Below are 19508 nucleotides of genomic sequence, written 5' to 3'. Positions count from 1 at the left end.
TGATCGAAACTTGCAAAGCCCGGCTGTTATTTCTTGTTTGCATGGAAACAAAGGGGCGCATTTATACCATGCCCCAAGACGCCGGCTTTCCGAGGAGCGCCCGAGGACTTTCTGTTTTTTTTTTCCCTTTACAACAAAGGAACCCGGTTTATCCCTGCACTCCTTCACCACCCCTGCCCCACGCCACAGGCTCCCCGAAGGCACTCGGCTCGGCAGCGCCGTCCCAGCAGCGCCGCTCTCCGGGGCGGCGGGCGGGCGGGCCGGGGCAGCGGGCGGGCGGGCCGGGGCGGGCCGGGGGCGGGCTCTGCCGGCGGAGGAAGCGCCGGGCACCCGGCGGCAGCGGCGGCGGCAGCGCTGAACGGGCGGGTGGGCGGGCAGGTGAGGGCGGCGGGCCGAGGCGAGCTGGCGGCCGCGGCGCCCCGCTTATTTTTGTAACTTTCCGGGGTGGGGTCTTTTTGTTGTCGCTCGTGCCTACCCCCGCCTCCTCTCCCCCGCACCTTCCCCGTGCTCTTTTTTTTTTTTTTTTTTTTTTTCCGCCCCTTGGAGGAGAGGTTTTCTTCTCGCTCTCCTCCTGCCTCTCCCGCGGGAGCCGTCGGCGCGGAGGGGAGGCGCGGCGGCCGCCCCGCTGCGGGGGCGATGCCCCCGCCTGCCTTGGCGCCTCCCCGTGCCGGCCCCGCCGCCTTCCCTTTGTGCCGCCGGGCCCGGCGCGACGCCTGCCCCGGGAGCCGGCGCCCCGCGGCGCCCCGCGGCGGGAGGTAAGGGCGGCCGCCGCCCCGCGCCCCGGCAGCCATGCGGACCCTGCGGCCGCAGCTCGCCTCCCTGCTGCTCCTCGGTAAGTGCCGGTGCCCCTGGCGGGGAGGGGCGGGACGGGACAGCGCGGGGCTGCCCCGGTGGGGCGGGACGGGACGGGACGGGACCCCCGGTGGGCGCAGTCCCTCGCTGGGCGTGCGGGAGGATCGCCCCTTGTCAGTGCCAAGCGCCCGTCCCCAGGAGTTGTCACTGCCCGCGCTGCTCCTGTGGTCGGAGGGAGGAGTGGCTGAAAAAAATGAACAGCCCTGTAAATATGTGTATATGTATATACGTGTGTGTTAAATAAATGAGGGTTTCGTGTCCAGCCGCAGTACCCCGGTGACCGCTCCTCGCCGTGCCCCGGGGTCCGGCCGGGGCGTGGGAGCAGAGGGGACCGGCGGCTCCGGCTCCCGGCGGGCTCCGGCTGCAACTTGGGAAGGGGAGCGGCCGTCCAGGGGCTGCTGCTGGGGTCGGGGCTGTCTCGGAGGGGAACCGTAAGGGTAGGGAGTTACACGGGTCTGTGCTGAGCTTGCACAATGAAAGCGGAGAAAATGCCTGGGGTAAGGTAGGCTGCAGAAACAAAGTGCTCTGCTTGGCTCTGGAAGAGCGCGTTGAAATGTAGAGGGAAGGCAGTCCCTGCTGCTGCCGTGAAATGCAATTTGATTGCTTTGTGCTGCCTCTCAAAGTCCTCCCGTAGTGCCTTCTCTCGGCCGGCGTTTTGTGAACCGTTAAACGTGTGGTTTGTCCCGTCCCACAAGTGCCTGCCCCAGGGATGACTGTGTGCAGTTCTCCAAAGTCCCTAGGGATCCCAGCGCTGGCTGAGAGATGCTGTGGGAACGCGAGATTCCTTCCTCCAAATTCGGCAAAAGCAGAATACGAGGCAGTTAAAACGCCTCTACGCTTTTTGCTGCAGACCGATGTGCGAGGCTTAAGTACTGATGAGTTGATAGGAACATTTGTGGAAAATACAGCTCGGCACCCGCACGCTGCGTTCTGCCTGTGTATGTGCAGAGCAACCTCGGAGCTGTTTTGATTTGCCTTTTCACGGGTATGATTTTCTGCTGGCATTAACGCTATTGAGGGAAGAAGCGGCAGGGCTGGCAATTTTACTGTCTTGAGAATTGTCACATACATACCTGCTCTGCCAATTTGGAAACACGATCTCTACTAGAATTGCAGTCATGCTTCGTGTCTGTAATTTGGGGCGGAGGGGGGGTTTGGTGTGCTCTGCAAAGAGAGACAGAGCGAACTCTTTGAAATGGTTTTGGAGACGGTTCAAACTTCCCCTAACCACCAGCTTGCTTCCATGGGTTCCCTGCAAAAAAATCCATCTCCGAGCTAAGTTTATGCAGGCTGCCTTTGCTCCGTGAGTGCAGCGAGGCTGTCGTAGCCCGCAAGACGGGTGTAGGCGAAGGGCACAGCGCTTGCTGCCTTGCCTCTTCGCACGCTCCGTCTCTGCTGGTGGAAGAACAATAGCTCCATTCTGGATTAGGGATTCCTAATATGGAGCGCTCGGGTCCGTGGGTCGCTGCGCGCTCCTCCGGAGCACGCCCAGCTGCTGCGGCGGAGGAGCAGCAGAGGGCATCCCTCTCCTCCTGCCCAGGGCATCCCTCTCCTGCCCAGGGCTCCCAGCCGCTGGGACCCGCCAGCCCTGCGCTCCGCACCCCGTGCTGCTGCTCCCGCGGAGCCCTGCCCGCTGCCGAGGCCGCCCCGACCCCCTGCTTGCAGGAATTACCTTTCTGCGTTTGACCTAAAAGCGGCCCCAACCTGCCTTGGTCCTCCCCGTGGGACGAGCTGCGCCGTGTCATCTGTCGCTTTGGAGGATAGGTTGCTTTTCAGTGGTCCCCAAATCCCACGGACGTATCTAGTTCGTAAAAACATCCTGCTGGCCTCCCTGTGCTGAATGAGAGGCTGTTTTTTAAGGATAGGATGCGTACCACGTGTGTGCCTGGAGTTTCTTTTCGTTCTTTTCACCTGGACTTCTTCAGCTGGTTGCTCCCCTTTTGCCCAGCTGCCCATTTTAATAAAGCTGGGGTTGTGTGACAGTGCCTCAAAGCCACAAGTCACACAGAAGTGCTTTAGGTTGCCCCTTGTAAAAGTGAGACATCGTTTGATTTAGTTGAGTGAAAATGCACATTTTGTAACGTAAATGTAACTGACTAGGAAAGGACTGCTGCTTTCCAAACAAGTGATGTTAATGCTAGAATATGGGGATAAGATACTATGGGTCAAATATGCAGAAAAAGAAATGCAGCTCATTCTTTCCTTCCCTTTCTGCAAACTCATTAAAATCACTGAAGGAGGAATTGTGGTTCTGGAAAGAGATGGTGGGTGATTTAATATAATATATCAAGCATTAACTACGTACCAAAATCCAAGTAACTGTGAAACCAGGGTCTGAAAACCCACATCTGGCATGTGGGTGTAACATTTGTAGATCTCTGCTGTTTTTTCCCCCTTCTTGGTGCAGTGTTTGTTACAGGGTTCTTTAAACAAGTGGCACTTCATCACAACAAGTACAAAATGGGAAAATAGAGCAAGTGCTGTAAATAATCCTCATGCAGCAATGAGACCATTAATACTTGTGCCAGCCAGTGCTAATCCTATGTGTATTTGCAAGATTTACCTCCTTTTTTTTTGCAGGGAGGGATGCAAAGTCTGGTACTCCTCATATTTATAGTGTAATATATAGGAAACACAATAGGCTTCTGGGGAACGCTGAACTCATTCATGTCAGTGACTGGTTTATGAATAGTTCTGCTTCTGAGTCTCTTGCAGTCTCCAGAATACCACCTGTGAATGCAATTTACGGCTCTTTGTGTTCAAACATTGCATATGTATATATGTACATAGACTCATTACCCTCTTCCTCTCTCTATTCATGCATAGTAATTGGTGATTTATTTGCGATTCCTAGAGGGGAGCAGAGCATGCGTAAGGTCCTGAAACTGCAGCTCGCTTGGAAATGGCATGTTGGAGTGAAATACCCATGCCAACACCAAGGGGTGACTCTTGGAGAATGGAGGGATGCTCTTCCAGGCCTGTCTCCAGAGGGGAAGGGCTGCTGGCTGGGAAGCAGCAGCGTGCACTTGGCTGCTGCTCAAGGGTTCACTTCTGCCTTCTCAAGAGTTCTGCTCCGGCACCTTCCTGCTCTTCTGCTCCTGCCCCGGCACACAGGTCTAGGTGTGATCAACCTGGGCACTGATGGGCTGGAGGGGAGCATATGGAGAAAACAGTGTAGTGGGTGTTTGCACACAGGGGCTTTGGGGGTGTTTTTGTTTACCACAGCTGGCGGCCCAGGAGCGCTGCTGGCGCCTCATCTGCTGCTCGGTGCATTGTCAGCAGCAGCGGCCAAGATTGTGCTTCCTCCATCTGCGTCTGCCCCGAGTCCTGAGCCAATTCCACTGCCCTCGTGCCTGTGCCTGCTGCCTGGGCATCACTGTGCTGTGCAGTGCTGGAGCTGCACTGATCCTGAGCATGCTGGGGTGGGCTGTGACTCTGCTTCTTCTGGGGAACGCGCTCTGCAGATGGCTCTGGCCATTGCCTCGTTCACGAGTTGGCTCTCCTAAGGTGGGAGACTGCTGCAGCCATCAGGGCTCCGCTCCTGCCCGTCCCCAAGTGCAATTCTTCATGGGCAGACCCCCTCCCTGCAGTCTTGGCCAGACTGTCTGACATCCTGAGGCTCCAGCAGATCCTGTTTATTTACACAGGAGGTTTTGGTTTATGCGAATTGTTGTCTTCTAGTTGACCTTCCGTCAAGTTAGATGTCTTTATTAAAGCAGTTTTTATTGCAAATCGAATGTGTACTTGGAGCACTTCTACCAGACCCATTATATAAAGTGAAAGGGAAAATAAACAGTGCTGCAGACCACAGGGAAGGGGGTGGGAGAGAGAGGGTCATAGGGAGAGCATCACTTCAGTGTTGGGAGGCTTGTTGAGTTGTTTATTCTAACCAGGAAATTGCCTTTTTTGAAAAAAAAAATCTTTTAAAGTTTTTCCTTTTGGTCCTTCTTGTTTTCTTTCTTAACCATACAAAACTGGTCATGCATTCTGTCATTGATTTAAAGGTTATACAGTCTAGTTTGAAGCCAGAGGTGTTTTCATTGGTTCACCTTGGGTGAATCAGAGTGCTGTAACCTGAAAGAGTTGCTCTTTTGCTGTCTGATAGTTAGCAATCTGCAGGATTCCTCCTGCCCAGGAACTTAAAGCACCAGGAAAATCACCTGGAAGGCAGGGGAAGATTTTCTAGCACAATAGGGTTTTCTTATTGTTGCTAGGGTTCCTCAGCTCATGATTTGACTTGTTATTGGTATCAAGGGTGTTTAGGCCCTCCAGCCAGTGTCTGGAAAACTGCTGTATTGTGATTTGCCTCTGGCTTTGAAGTTCCTAAATACTTCTTAATGATAACCTGCTAAATGGGTTTTGACTCCATTTTCATATTGGTATTTCTTTCCTAGTCGTATAAAATCTTCTTAAGGAATAGTTCTCTGTGTTAGAATATTAGGAGACGTTTAGCATCTGTTTCTTATCAGCCATGGAGAGGCTAAAATGGAGCCTTCCCTGACAAAGCTGGGTTTGATCACATTGCAAGGCAAAGAAATGGAGTCTGCAGCTGCCTTTGGTGGGTCTGGGGTGTCTCTGTGCATCCATGGCACGTCCAGCTCTAACCTGTTGCTCACCCTGTCTCCATCAGGAGGAACATGTTTCAGATGATGTAAGTCAGTCAGCTTTTTCTTGTTAGGTTTAATTAGCAAGTGGCAGTGAGACAAGAGGGAATCTTGCCTTTCTGACTGTTGCTAAAGTCACATTTCAGTAAGTAATTGGACACAAGCACAAAAGCAGACCATCTCAGCTAAGTGATGGGAAAGGGAAAGGCTTTGACACTCAGGACTCATACATACCATTGCTGCACAGTGCTTAAACAAATGCCAAAAAACAGGGATGCTCCTGAAAGGAGATGTTCCAGCCTGGTTCTGCCCAGTGTGGCAGGCAGGGGAGGGAAAGGGAGCAGGTCAGGATGCTGACCTGAGGACCACTTGGAGGGATGTGATTGGTCTCAAAGGTAACTTGGCAAATGCAGTAAATACATAGAGGGGCTGTGTGTGTGTGTGTGTCTGCTGTGAAAGTAAATCTGTTTTTCACATGGTCCTGCAGATGCCTGTGGGATCCCAAGGGAAGGGGCTGCTGTGGAGGCAGGTGGCTGGAGGGCATGGCAGGTTTGGCTGGCTGGGTTTCCCAGTTTGCTGGGGTGGGCATTCTCCATGTCCCAGGGCTTCATTACTGTGGGTCCAAGGATGTGTGACCGGTTACTCAGCCCTCCAGTGAGCCCAGTGTTTGATCCAGCCACTCTCTTAAATGTTACCATCCCCTGACAGAGGCTGCCTGCTCTGTCCTGCTTAGCATTTAGTCTGTAGTTTCTGGCTGAAACAGCTGCCTGAACCCTCCTATGGCTCCTCTTTCCTGATTTTACTCCTGTGCTGGTAGTTCCTTCATGTTTATTGGTCTGTTTCCAACTCTTCCTGGGCAGTGATCCACAGGGAGGGAAAAGGAGGTGCCCTGCAAAGTGGAGGAGTGGGAAAAGGATCACAGACTGATGGAATGATTTGGGTTGGAAGGGATCTTAAAGATCATCGTGGACCTTAAAGTTCCACACCCCCTCCCTGCCAGAGGTGGGGATGCACCCACTATACCAGGTTGCTTAGGGCCCATCCAACCTGGTCTTGAGCACTTCCAGGGATGGGGCATCCACAGCTTCTCTAGGCAGCCTGTTCCAGTGCCTCAGCACCCTCTGAGTTAAGAGTTTCCTCCTAACATCTAATCTAAACGTCTCCTTTTTTCATTTAAAACTGTTCCCCCTTGTCCTATCACTATCCGGCCGTCTATAAAGTTGTTCTCCATCTTTTTTATAAGCCCCCTTTGAGTACTGAAGGGCTGCAGTGATGTTTCCCTGGAGCCTTCTCTTCTCCAGGCTGTAAAAAAACCCAAAAGATAAGCCAAGGGAAAGCATTAGGGGGAGAAGGAAGGTGAAGAACCCAGCTGGTAAGAAAGATAGAGGAGAGCAGGCTCTGAAGGATTGATTTTACCGAATGCCAGGCCTTACAGCATGCCCATAGCATTTCAAGTGTCAAAGACTCCTGAGTACAAAAGAAGCTCAGGTAGTGAGGATCTGTCTGTATTTGTCCTGTTCCTGAGCAGTGTGCTTACCACTCCTCTTAGCTGACTTCTTTCCAAACAAGATATTGATTCCATCTGGGACTTGGAAAATCATCTAGCACTTCTCCTGTCTCTTCTGATTTTGGCAGACTTGAGACTTTGCCGGTCAGGAGGGGATGAGGTTGCTGCTGAAGTGCAGGAATAAGGAGCTTCCAGTGCAGTTTCTGGTGACAAAGTTGTCCCAGTTGGGATCCAGAGCAGCATCTGGGGCAGCTGCACAGCCATTAGCACTGTCAGGCATTTCACTAATGCCAGTTGTTTGCTCTGCTGTTCTCGATGTTGTTTTTCTGCCCCTTGCAAAACAGCTCATCAGGCTCTGATGTGTTTGGAGGTGGTTTTTGATAGCTGTTGTGGCACTGCTAAGTTTTGGGGGGGGGTTTTAACTAGTGGCATGAGTCTGGAATTCCTGTAATTTGCCTGCTTTTCCCTACTCTGCTCACAGAAGCTGGTAATTTTGATTCCCAGCAAATACGTTCCCTTTTAGAGTCATTGTGATTACAGGGGGAATAACAGGGAATGATGGTGGATCTGGGGGATTTTTGGGGTGTTTTTTTTAGTTGTTCCTCCCACATCTCATTCCTGATGTGTCTGCCTGAGGCCTGCTGTCACTTTTATGGCTTTTGGGCTTTGTGTGGAAGTTGATAAGCTTGTCAAAGGGAGATGGGAGCAGGGGGTGAGGTAGATCTATTTTTCAGCAGACTCTGTAGTGCTTTGAGAGGAGCTCAGCACTGACCCAGGCTGCTGTGAAATGGGTGGTTTCTGAAGCTTTTAGAGAAATGGAGGCTTGAAGATGAGATACTGAGCCCCAAAATAGAACTTTTGTTTGTTTCTTTGGGAAGGAAGGGCTCTGATCTCTCATGACAGCAAGGTTATTAAGATTTGGCTGCTAGATAAATTGGGCTTTTTTCATCTTGGATTAATCATTTTGTCTCCATTCAGCATCAGCACCATGAACGTAGGAATCTGCCCAGGTTCCTTCAAGTCTCTGAAAGGGAAGCTGGATCTTGAGAATGAGTATGAGAAGGCAGTTGTTTGTTGCCAGAAGTCATCCAGAAGCTCAATACTCTGGAAAATCATACTGCTGGAATCTGGCACTTATTAACTCAAGTTACCCAGTACCTAGGATCCAGCCAAAGGGCTCTGGCTGGCTGCCAAGCTGAAATTACCAACCTGGGTGTCAGGCCTTGTTGGTTCCTTCTTGATAGCTTGAAATAAGAGCTTCCCAACCAGCATTTGTGTGCCAGCCTCTCTTCTAGTCATATTTCTTACAGCTTTGTAAAGTGTTGGAGGTAATTATAGTACTTACCAATATTTATTTCGTTCTGAGCAATTACCTGAATGCGTTTATCTCCGGTGTGCTTTCAGAGTGCTCTGCCCCTCTCACCATATCACCTCATCTCCTGACTCAGTGCTTTCTGCTCCTTCCCCTCTCATACACTCCTGGCCCCTCAGCTTCTTCCACCCTCCTGAATGTGCTGTCAAGCTTGGCTTTCCCCTCCTGGAGGTTCCTGGATCCTGTTTTCCTGCTCCGCTGTCTAATCCCATGACGGAGGAGGGATGTTTGCTCCATCTCGTGGGGGATGAGTCCTTAAGCACCCTGCCAGGTGCTAAGGCTCTTTCCAAGGAAGGACGTGGATACCAGGGGAAGCTGGGCTGGTATTGTGCCACCTCCCAGCTTTCTGCTGGCTGCCTGTGGCCTGCAGACAATATCTTCAGAGCTCCTGCTGAAGGGTTTGACCTTTATGCCTGCAGCGTTGCCCAGCGCCTACAGCAGGAGTCACGGCGTGCAAATTCCAGTGCTTTCTTCTGACTTGTCATATAATGGTAGGCAAGTCATTCTGTCTCTGTTCTTGGCTGCTTGTAGTAGAGAGAATGGCTTAAAAGGTGTCATGGGATTTTTTTGGGGAGGAGATATGCAGCGTGAGGGCTGAGGTCTTGTTTGCTGCTTTTTTTCTTATGCACGGAAGAAAACGTGGCGTGGAAGAGATTGTTACAGCCTGATTGATTTCACTCCTGGTGTTGGAAAACGAAGAAAATTGATTTTTACTTTGAGCTGTTTGGTGTTACTTACCTGCCCAAGCTCTCTTGCTTATCCTAGGAGAAGGAGAGCTCTCCTTGCAGCCCCATTAGGCTGGTGGGGCACAGCCCATGTGACTGTGCTGTGATTCATCCCAGCCATCAGTGTTACAGCAGCACAGTTAATCTAGGGGTCACTGGCACCTCAGGAGCTCTTACATCTAATCAGTCCCATGCCATGAGCTGGCTGGCAGTTAAATCTAATCTAGAGTGTGGAGCTGCCAAATGCTTGAAGTTTGCCAAGCACTTACTCCTGTCTGCTGTGAATGAGTTGGACTTGAGCAGGATCAGCTTCAGGTGGCTTTCGTGTGACTAGGACTCAGAGTCCAGCCTCAGATACCTGTGCTATAGAGGGGCAAAAGTTGTGCACAGTCCAAAGGGTTACAAGGAGCATGTAAATCTACCTGCTCATCTTCATGTTTTTGTATCAAAACAAGCTTTTCTCATCGATCACGTTGCTTTTTATCCCACCTCTTCCCCTTGCTTGCATGTGAGGAGAGATGTGATCTTTCAGACACTACCATCATTATTAGAGCATAGAGGGACCTCATCTTTGTTCTAAGTTTTGCCTGAGAAGTCTAGTTTTTGTTTTTATTTCCTATTTTCTGCTGCTCTTACACCTCATCCACTCCTCTAGAATTGTCCAGTTGTGCCTGCAGCATCCCTCTGCAGATGCTACCCTGTGGCTGCCAAATGAAGGAAGAGCAGCTCTTACTCAGTGGTTATTCTGATTTGTGCCTGGCTCTGATGTTTGGGATAATTTTTTGTCTTTCAGTCTTTGCAGGGAAGAATGTGGCTGTAAATATGTGATGGGAAGAAGGTTTGTTTCCTCCTGAAGCAGTGGGGAAAGCTATCTGAGACTGCCCTGAGCAGCATGGGGTAGTTTAGGGGAGGCAAAGGGCTGATCTCCAAGAGGTTTGTCACCTCTTCTCACCAGCCTGCCCCTGTTAAGCTATTGTCACCCTTCTCATCTGCATCCCCTTGTTTTTTTAGGCTGGCTTGTTTTGGGGGAGGGTGTAGGGAGGAGGGAGGTGAATGTGAGGAAGGATTTTGCTGTGTGTCAAATGCCTAATAGCTGCTCTAGCAGATCCACTGGGATACATTGCTGAAAGCATCCTAATGATCTCAGTGTAATGGATTTGAGCCTTGGAAGGCCGCTTGCTGGGAAGGGGATCTCAGAGCTTTGTGCTTGGCTCCTGGAGGTTGAGGGCTGGGCTCCTGGCAGCAGACGGGGCAGGCAGCAGGAGCTGCCTCAGAATCACAGAATCAATTAGGCTGGAAAAGCCCTCTGAGGTCCTGGAGCCCAGCCTGTGACTGAACACCACCACGTCAACCAGACCATGGCACTGAGTGCTGTGTCCAGTGGCACTCAGACACCTTCAGGGGTGGTGACTCCATCAGCTCCCTGGGCAGCCCATTCCAGTGTTTCATCACCCTCTTCAGGGTACCCATCCCTCCGTGAGGAAGTGTCAGAGAGGAGCCGTATGCAGGGCTTTGGTGTGGCACAGAAATGACTCAGTGGGAGGCTTGGCCAAGCACCAACGCCTGCTGTTACCTCAGAAATGTAGATTACCAGTGGCTGCAGTTGTGTGGGTGCCAACTAAGTCCCTGAAGAGATGTATTTTGAGGAAAGGGTAATTTTCCTTACAGAGATATCTGGGTGATGGTGGAAGAGGGAGATGCGCAAAGGAGCATGACCATAACTGATACCAGCAGCCTCTAAACCTGGCTGCTGATGGCATATTTTGGAGAGATGTGCTGGGGAATGTGGCTCCCACCCCAGCTGCAGGAGCAGCACCCGCTTCTGCTGCCCCCATTCCTCCAACCACTGCTAGTCCTGAGGTGGCATCAAGCAGCCTTCTCCTTCTGGTGGTGGCCTGGGAAAGAGGGGGCTGTTTCTTACCTGCAAAAATTACAGGATCAAGGGTCACTTGAGAAAGGAAGGTTCCAGTCCTGGAATGTACCAGTGGAGCCACGAAGACCCCTGCAATATAGGTGGGGATGATGAAGAAGGGGTAGAAATGAGGGTGGGAGACAGCAGGAGTAGAATTTTCCAGTGGATGGACAGATGTAAAAGAAATGCATGTACGTGATCTTAAAAGTGCTGCAGTAGAGATTCTCCATAGTTACTGGGGTGATCAGCATCATTTTCTAAATCATCCTCCGTATGTGGATGCGAATCTTGAGTGTGGGTAGGGTGAAGTGAGGCTTCTGGGGAAGTGTGCTAGTGGGAGGCTAAAAATAAATTATCAAAAGAAAGAATGAGAAATTAACAAAGCTAAACGGATGTATGCAGCTCTAAGAAAAGGGTGTCATATTTGAAAGCATATTTTTGAAAATCCATTTGCTTAGTCATCTTACAGATAACTTAGCTATTTTTGCCTTCTTTGCTCTGATGACACTTCACTGTCTATATAATAGGTTTAGCATCTGCATTCTTTTCTAGTGTAAAGGGAAAATATATCTGCTAATTTTGAGTTGGCTTTGTAGAATTGCTTTACCTCTTGGCTGTGAAATAAATAAGATACTGGTCCTAAAACTATTTTAAAGATAATAGTTGGCACTATTTTCCTTCTAACTCATCTTTTTAACCCATCTGCCATGTCTGCAATCGAATTTGAATAGAGAATATATACCCTTGTTATTTCATGTGTAATAATAACTGTGCCCTCAACTGCTCCAGACATTAAAGTGATGATGTCTGGGTTCAGCACAGTAATCTACTGGGGAATGAATGCAAGATCAAGGGCATTTGCAGGTTTTTATTTCTTTGTGTTTGCAGGGGCTGTGGCACTGCTAGTGGGTTGCTCACAAATGGTGTCTTAGATTACCTCTTCTGCAGGCAGCAGGATTTGCATCTTGCCATTCCTATTTGATCTGCAAGTGGTGATGAGAGCTGTATACTTGAATTCAGATTTTTTTTGAGTAGCAGTCTGCAGTCATTAGGGCAGCACTTAGACCCCAGAGGCTTTTTCCATGTTTTCATCCTGTTTCAGTAACCGTGTCTCTTGTTATCTTGTTCCTGAATATTTTCTCTAGTAAGAGGATGCTGTTTGTTGCAGCTGTTAAACCTCAAATGTCTTGAATCTCCCTTAGGGAAGAGAGGGGAGAGTTCCTGAGGTTTCTGTGTAAGCAGACTATAGAAACACCTACATGTCTTTCCCAAATATACAGCCAGGAGGTATTATTGGTGCTGTCCTAACCAGCTGATGGAATCTGGCTGCTGTGGCCTGTGATTCCTCCCTCTTGCTGGCTCGCTGTGTTGAAGGGGTTTAGTAAGGAAACAGGGATAACAAGGATTCTTTGGGGTTTTTTTTCTTTTCTTTTTTTTTTTTTTTTTTTTTTTTTTTGGCATGCAGTGGTACTGGATGGCTCCGGTTGCTTTTGTCAGAGCAGTGTAGCTAGGAGGTGTCAAAGGAAATTATGGATGTTTGTTCGGCTTCCTGGCTGGATGTACCATGTGGGTTTTGGAGAAATGTGCATTGAATAAACAGTGGGTAAATCTCCTAGGACTAGCACAGCCTGGGAGTGGTGTTGGGAGCTGTGCTTATCTTCATGGCAGGATTTAAAAAGAAACGTTTGTATGAGAAGGGTTTTGCACCCTGTGTTTGGTTCCCATCGGTTCAGTGATTTGTGATGTTGCTCCGTCTGTTCCCTTTAAGGCCAGCTGGCCAACCTTAGGAGAGGATTAGCTGAGTAAAATTCTCCAAAGCCTATATTGCTGTCAGAATCCTTTCTTTCCCCCTCTTTCACAGTGCCAGAGGCCAACCCCAGCCCAGGTGTGACCACTGCCACATTTAAAACCTTGGGGCCAACCCTTGGGATTGCTGGAGCCCCTTGGGAGACAGGCTGTGCCCCATCCCTGGGTGGCTGTGGGTGCGAGGGCATGGCCCAGGCAGAGCCAGGGGGCATGGACACTGCCAGGATGGGTGGGAGCTCTGTCCCAGCTGGTGAAGCTTGGTGCCCAAGCCTTGCCTCAGGAGCTTGTGCAGGACATTTCATTTTCCCTGCACCTCGGGAGGTGACATTTCACAGCTGTGCTAATGGGTGCAACCCATGCCAACCACCAGTCTGCTGCTGCTGTGAGGTGAGGAGGGGGATGGCCTCAGCAGCTCCTTTGGGGTTGCAGTCCCAGCTTCCTGGCCCTGCAACCCTCCCTTCTCCCTGTCTTTTTGTGGTCTCCTCCAGCTGTGTCAGTCCCCGGCAGATCTGGAGCGTGTGTGGTGTTTTGGTGCAGCTGCTGGATCTGTTCAGCTTGCATCAATCGGTCGCTGTTAAGGCTTATAATCAGTGTAAAAATCTCTGGGGTGCAGCTATTTGCAGGAAAAAAACAACCCACTGCACCCTTCCAGACTTGCATCAAACAAGAGTATTATTCTCATTAATTGAATTCCTCTAGAGTCTGATAACTTGGGCATGTTGAAATCAGATAAATAAAACCCTCCCTCCCTGGTAGCTGTGTAAGCCTTTCCTTAACTCCCTGATCAGAGGGGACTAGGCTTTGCTAAGTAAGTAGCTGAAGATGAAAACTTCTGCATACGTCTGCTCATTGGGGAGTGTCGGCAGGAGGATGCTCAGAGTGGTGTATTTAGGAAAGGTCTACCTCATCCCCCACTCTTCCTTTTCTCAGTTCATTGGGAAAGGTTTTTTTGTTTAGTGACAAATGCTGTTTAGTTAGTCACCCTCAAACACATCATCTGTGTCTAGAAACTGGGATTCTGCTTTCTTTCAGACCTTCAGATAAACCTGCAGCCCTAAGAAGAGGCAAGTCTGCTCTTTCTGAAGTCAGGGTGTATGGCCTTTGGAGCATCTCTGGGGCTGTGCTGCCCCATCCATCTCGTGGATGCTGAGATGGGTTGCTCTGGGAGGCAGAAGGGCATTTGGACCGCTGCCCGAGGTGTGGTGTGGCTGAGCTGATTCTGTAATCCTGAAAAAATCCAACTTGCAGCTTTTCCCAGACTCCATACATCAAATGAGACTTGCATTAAGTTAAGGTCGTGTCCCTTTCTGTGTTGCATCTCTCGTGTGTAGTTCTTGTCTTGGTGCTGAAGGCTGGGGCCCCTCTTGTTCAGCAGATGCTGTTGGTTAGTCCAGAGTCATTTGTCATTCCTCCCTGTGCCTGGGTCACCCATGCCATAGGGAGGTACCTGCCTTGCCAGCCAGCATGTTGCATTGGATTTTCAGTCAGCACTGCTCCTCCCCTTCAGGGTCTTTCTGTTTCTCTCCTCCTCTGCCACTCCTGCTGCTGCTTTTTTTGTGCACCCTGGATTTGGATTTCCCCCGTTCTCTTTTTATCAGTATTTCTGCCCCATAGGTGTTTACACCACCAATGCAGTGGCATCTCCCCTCATCCCCAGGGCACTTTTTCTGTCCTGTCTCTCATCTCCAGCCCCACCATTTGCTGCTTCTGCTCCTACTGTCATGCAGTGGTGTGAGGCTGGCATGAGTCCTCTGACCATGCTGACCTCCCCATCTCAGAGCTTGGCCTCTCCCCTCTCTGCATTGTCTCTTGTCAACTCTTAATTTTTGCTTTACTGAATGCTGATAGTGGTATTGCCCCCCAAGCTTGGATAGGCCCTTCTTCACCTTCAGATTTGCTTTTTGAACTGTAGCAACTTTATGAAGAGAGCTGGCATCCAAACGTTGGTCTGGCTTCACCTGTTGGTTTTCTCTGTCCTGCTTTCCTTCTCCATGCTTTTCACAAAGGTAGAATTTCTAACCTTTCTGCTTGTCTTAAGGGTCCCAACTAATTTTCCCTTGTCTCTGTAATATTTTTCCTGCTCATAGCCTCTCTCCTTCAAAGCAAAGCTGCTTTATCCCCTCCTCCCCCAGCAGCTGGTGTGTCCTCTGCAAGCCCCATGGGATGCTGTGTCTGGAGCTTTTGCCTCCCAGCTCTCTGCCAGTTTAGTCTGTCTCTGTGATTTACTTCACAAGGGCTTTCTTAATAGCCCCCACTGCTCTCCATCTTGGTTGTGATCAAATGCTACCTTTCTTGACATTGTAATTGACCTTGCACTGACTAGTTTTGGTCTCTTCCTTGAGTGATTTCCTCTAAGTTCTGTTGTCTTTGTCTTTTCCTGCTTCTGACAGAGCTTTTCTTAGGACCTCATGAATTTACCCTGTATACCAGCTTCAGGGTTTGTTTTTGTGTGGCTACAAGGGGTCTATTCTATGACCCCAGAGTCCCTGCTTCTTTGTAATTTTGTCCACTCTTAAAACGTGGAGTGGCCTCTCTCTGCTGGTGTTACAGGCTCGTATTTCTGTTCAATTCAAAATTCTAACCTCTGTCTCTGGTGCTTACTTACATGCATGTGCACGCACCTGGCTCTTTCTGCTTAAGGAATGTAAGCTGCAGCATTTCCTAGCTATCTCTGCCTCTGAAATTCGTTGAGGTTTGGTTTTTTTTTTTTGTCTGCTGGTTCCCCTGAACTCTCAAATTAGTTCCTCCTCCTCCTCTGCTGTGCCAAATGCAAGATGCGTGTCTTCTCTTTTAAAGCCCTTCTACCTTTTCTTTCTAGTGCTCCTTCCCTCTGTGGTTTTTTGATTCCCAGCCTCTGCCTCTCATTGTGTTTCCTCAGGCTGGGTTCTCAGAGAACGAGGCCTTATCTGATCATGCTGCCTCTGCCACCCCTTTCCAGATAACCTGGAAGCCCTTTGGCCAATTTTACGCAAATTTGACAGGAGCAGAGAGCTCGGCTGTAAACAAGTTCCTGCAAGCCTTGTGAAGAGTAGGTGGCTGAGTCAGGGCAGTGGCAGGGCACTGAAGGAGACCCTTTTCTTCAAGGGCCTCAGCAGTGCCTCCAAATGACTGTGCCAGCTGTAGGAGAAGCTCCAGCTGGAGCTTGCAGTCAAGTCATTAGTCTCAGAGACAGCCTCCCTCCTAAAGGCACGGGAAGCTAGGCTTCATTAAGTCTGCTGCTCTTAGGGTTGCTTGCTGAAAGTGGTGGCTTGGAACCCTTTTATTTTACTCTGTGTGATGGGGAGTGACCTGCAGTGAGCACTTCTTCACTTGCTGTCTTTGCTTAAGGCCTGCTAGAGAGCTGCCATCGGGGTCTCCCAGCAGACAGAGACCTTGGCACTTGCTCCCACTCTGCTCTCCTTCCCTGCCTTCTCTTGACCCATCTGCTGGCTGGCTGAAGGTGCCTGAGCTGGTGCAATATCCCCACCCATTAAAAGGGTTGTTTGCCCCTGTCCCCCAAAGAAAAAGGTGTTCCTGCTCTCTTGGTGAAAGCTCTTTTCCTTGGGTCATTCTTTTTTCAGCTCATGTAGAGGTCAAGCATGGGGAGAGGAGTGTGTGTATTTTGCTAGGAATAAAATGAGTGGGAAGGCAAGACTGCTTTTTTGCTGTGGCAGCTGCTACCTAGATCAGCTTAACTGCATTGTGAAACCACATTTTTAAACTGAATCTCCTGGGATGAGGGTGTTTTTACCACCTTTTCTCTGTAGCTGGTGCAGTGAGGTTGCTCTGCGTAGGTGCTTGGTGCTGAGCTAAGGTAACTGAGTCTACAGCAGTGGTGAAAATGCAGTTTTGGAGAGTCTTTCACAGAAAAGTTGAGGTTGGAAGGGACCTTTGGAGATCATCTGGTCCGAGCCCCTTGCAGGTTGCTTAGGATCATGTCCAGATAACTTTGAATGTCTCCAGGGCAGAGACTCCACAAACTCTTGGAGCAGCCTGTGCCAGTGTGCAGTTACCCCTCACTGTTGTATGTTGGTTTTGTTTGTTTGTTTAATATAAAAAGTGTTTTCCTGTGCTTTCCAGCTGGTCAGTTTTCCCTGGTGCATGGGCTTGTTCCTCCTCAGGGAGGAGAATTGCATGATTGTCCTTCTTACTCACTGATAGTAGTATTGTGCTTAAAAGGAATGACTGTACCTTTCTCCCTGCAAGAAATAGTAACATAAATGCTTCTGCATCCCTTTGTTTTGTTTTGTTTTCTTCTGTTTTCCTTTCCAAATGCCAGAAAGCTCCCGTCCTCCCATTTGAAATGAGAACCTTGGTAGTTTGGTGACAACTGCTGATAGTCTGTGTAGCATGTCAAACTAATAAATTATAGTGTATGCAGACAAGGAGTTCTAACATCTTAATTAGCAATAAAAGGGAGCAGGTAGCTGAAGAATCTCCCTGGATCTTTGTCTGTCTTTCAGGGATGCTGTCTGACTGAAGCACAGAAGTTTTGAGAGGCAGCATCTTGCTGCTGCTTAGTGAACAGGGAAGAATCCAGATGAATTTGTGGGGAGAAAATGGAAACTGTAAGGCTGTACTTCATATTCCTGTGATCCTTTATGGTGGGGTGGGAAAACTATCTTGGAGAAATGCCTGATTTTAGCCAGTACACTTGACTTTGGGGATAAGTCAGTTTGCTGTTTACCTGAAAGCCCTTTCTGCTGAAGGAGTACAAGATGGCAGCTTTGCCTTGAAAATTGAATGTTCTCTCCTGCTAATGCTCGTGGCTGAGGGGCACAAATGTTTCTTCAGCATGGTGGAAGGAAGAGGGAGAGATTGCCCTGGCTGCATTCTTTTCTAGATATTACATTTTAGATATTTTATTAGTGTTATTTCTGCAGAGCTCCCCACCAAGGAGGTGGGGAGCAGGTGCAGACCCATGCCTAGGGATGCAGCAGGAGTGCTGGAGGAATGGTGTGCCCTGGGAGGTAGGAAGCAATGTGCAGCAGGGCACTTTGTCATCAGCTCTTCCAGCCTGTCGATATTTAACAGATTGCTGTTCAGTTTCTCTCTCTAGAAGGTAATCAATTCAGGGTTAAGCAATTAATAAATGGCTGCCCGAGGTTTCCAGTTTAGAGGTTGGAAAGGAGATGCTCCAGCCCTGCCCAGAAGGACAAAGATGCAAGTAAAGGTTGTAGAGAAAAATAAGGGTGCTGAACTCCTAAGTGTCACCCTTACCAAAGCAAGGGAAAATCTGGAGTCACTTGGAGAAAGGGGAAGGGCAAGAAACCAAATAAGCAACTTCAAGCTGTATGGAAAGATGGGCCAAAACACTGGTGTTTCTCTTTGGAGATGGAGGGAGGAACTTGCATGTCTGTCCTTCCTCCCTGTGTTTTAATGAAAGAGAACGAGAAGCTTTGTTTTTCTTTAGGAAAAATAAATTTGAGGGAAGGTAAGAAAGCAGGCTCTCCATGCATCAGATCTATTTTAAGAGAGGGAATTCCTTTAATGAAAGCATGGGTAATAAATGCTGTTTCCTTTTGGCAAGGATAATGTGAAGGTGAGATTTGGGACTCCACACTCTTTTCTCCTGGGAGAGTATTTAAGCATCTGGGATGTTATGAGGTGAATTACAGCAATAATAGGGACGTTCTGTTTTTTAATATTGGAAGGGATCGCAGAGCACACAGGAAAACGAAAAAAGAAGTGACATTAAAACGTTATTGACTGTGAAACAAAATGAAGTTTCTTATTGTCTGAGAGTGAGTGATAGCACAGGGAATAATGTTTGACAATTCTTCAAGTGACCCTAGACGTTGAACATGTAGGACTTGAAGACTAAAGAAGGATAATAAAAAGAAATACAGGGGCTGGAGGGCATAATGAACTATGCCAGAAATTTCCTGCCTAGCTTTGATGCTCAAAACAATTTCATTTCACCCCCTCCTCTTGATAGGCTGGGAGCACATACCAGCCAAGGATCCAGCAGTCTACAATGCTTCATAGTGTTGGTGCTTCATAGCTTTGATACTAAAATGGCAGTGCTGAGTCTTTTAGAGGTCTGGGAGCAGTACTAGAGACACCAGGGTAAATGGTGTGTCCTTACATGTATTTTCAGAGCTAGCTACGAGAACAGAAGGAAAAGCACACATAGGAATCTTCGGAGACTTCAATTTTTGTACAGGTCTGCACTATATCTTACAGGGAGTACATGTGGTGACAGCTTCAGTACTCAGGCTGGGGTTGCCCTAATGAAGCCATCACTGCTTTTCATTGGAAAATATAAAAGTAGGCATTGCCTTGGGCATTCCAGCAGGCTGCTGTAAATGCTGCTTTGTATTGTACTGCTTCACCAGACCTGGAACCAGCAGCAGTGATACAAGTCACTAGGGCACGGATTCAGTGGGCTGTGAGGAAGGAGAAACTCCTAAGGATAAGGCACGAGGAGCGGTGCAAGTCAGAAGTACTGCGTGGGCAATCCAACACTTCCTGCCTGCATGCTCCCAATATAAGCATAATCTGTCAGGGAGCTTCTGCTCTGTTCTTCCCTTAGTGATAAGAGTAGCAGTGGTACTGGATGGGAAGAACATGCTGATCTGGGAGATGGGAAAGGGCTGCAAAGGTCGTGTGCTGACCTTGGAGGAAGAGAAACAGTTGATTAGATGTTTCACAGGACAAACTCTACCTTAGGTACAGAAAAGAGCCAGCATTCTGTAGGGTTGGTCAAAACTTTGGTGAATACAGGGATTGCAGGTTATAAGGGATTCTT

The 19508-nt window shown here is 49.1% G+C and overlaps 1 protein-coding gene across 1 annotated transcript in view; it reads left to right on the top strand.

Moving 5' to 3' along the window:
- The first annotated feature begins 371 nt into the window (after positions 1–371).
- The window catches only part of IGSF3 (immunoglobulin superfamily member 3), a 94008-nt gene continuing 74871 nt past the window's right edge, over positions 372–19508 (top strand). Inside the window, exon 1 of the mRNA XM_071433745.1 lies at positions 372–832. Coding sequence (XP_071289846.1) covers positions 790–832 — 43 coding nt within the window. The 5' untranslated portion in view covers positions 372–789. The remainder of the gene's footprint in view (positions 833–19508) is intronic.

Source organism: Agelaius tricolor, unplaced genomic scaffold (assembly GCF_023055355.1).
Source record: "Agelaius tricolor isolate 1412-34295 unplaced genomic scaffold, bAgeTri1.0.p SCAF_9, whole genome shotgun sequence".
NCBI classification, from domain to species: Eukaryota; Metazoa; Chordata; class Aves; order Passeriformes; family Icteridae; genus Agelaius; species Agelaius tricolor.
The sequence above is the reverse complement of the archived record's forward strand: the minus strand, read 5'-3'. Positions and strand labels throughout refer to the sequence as shown.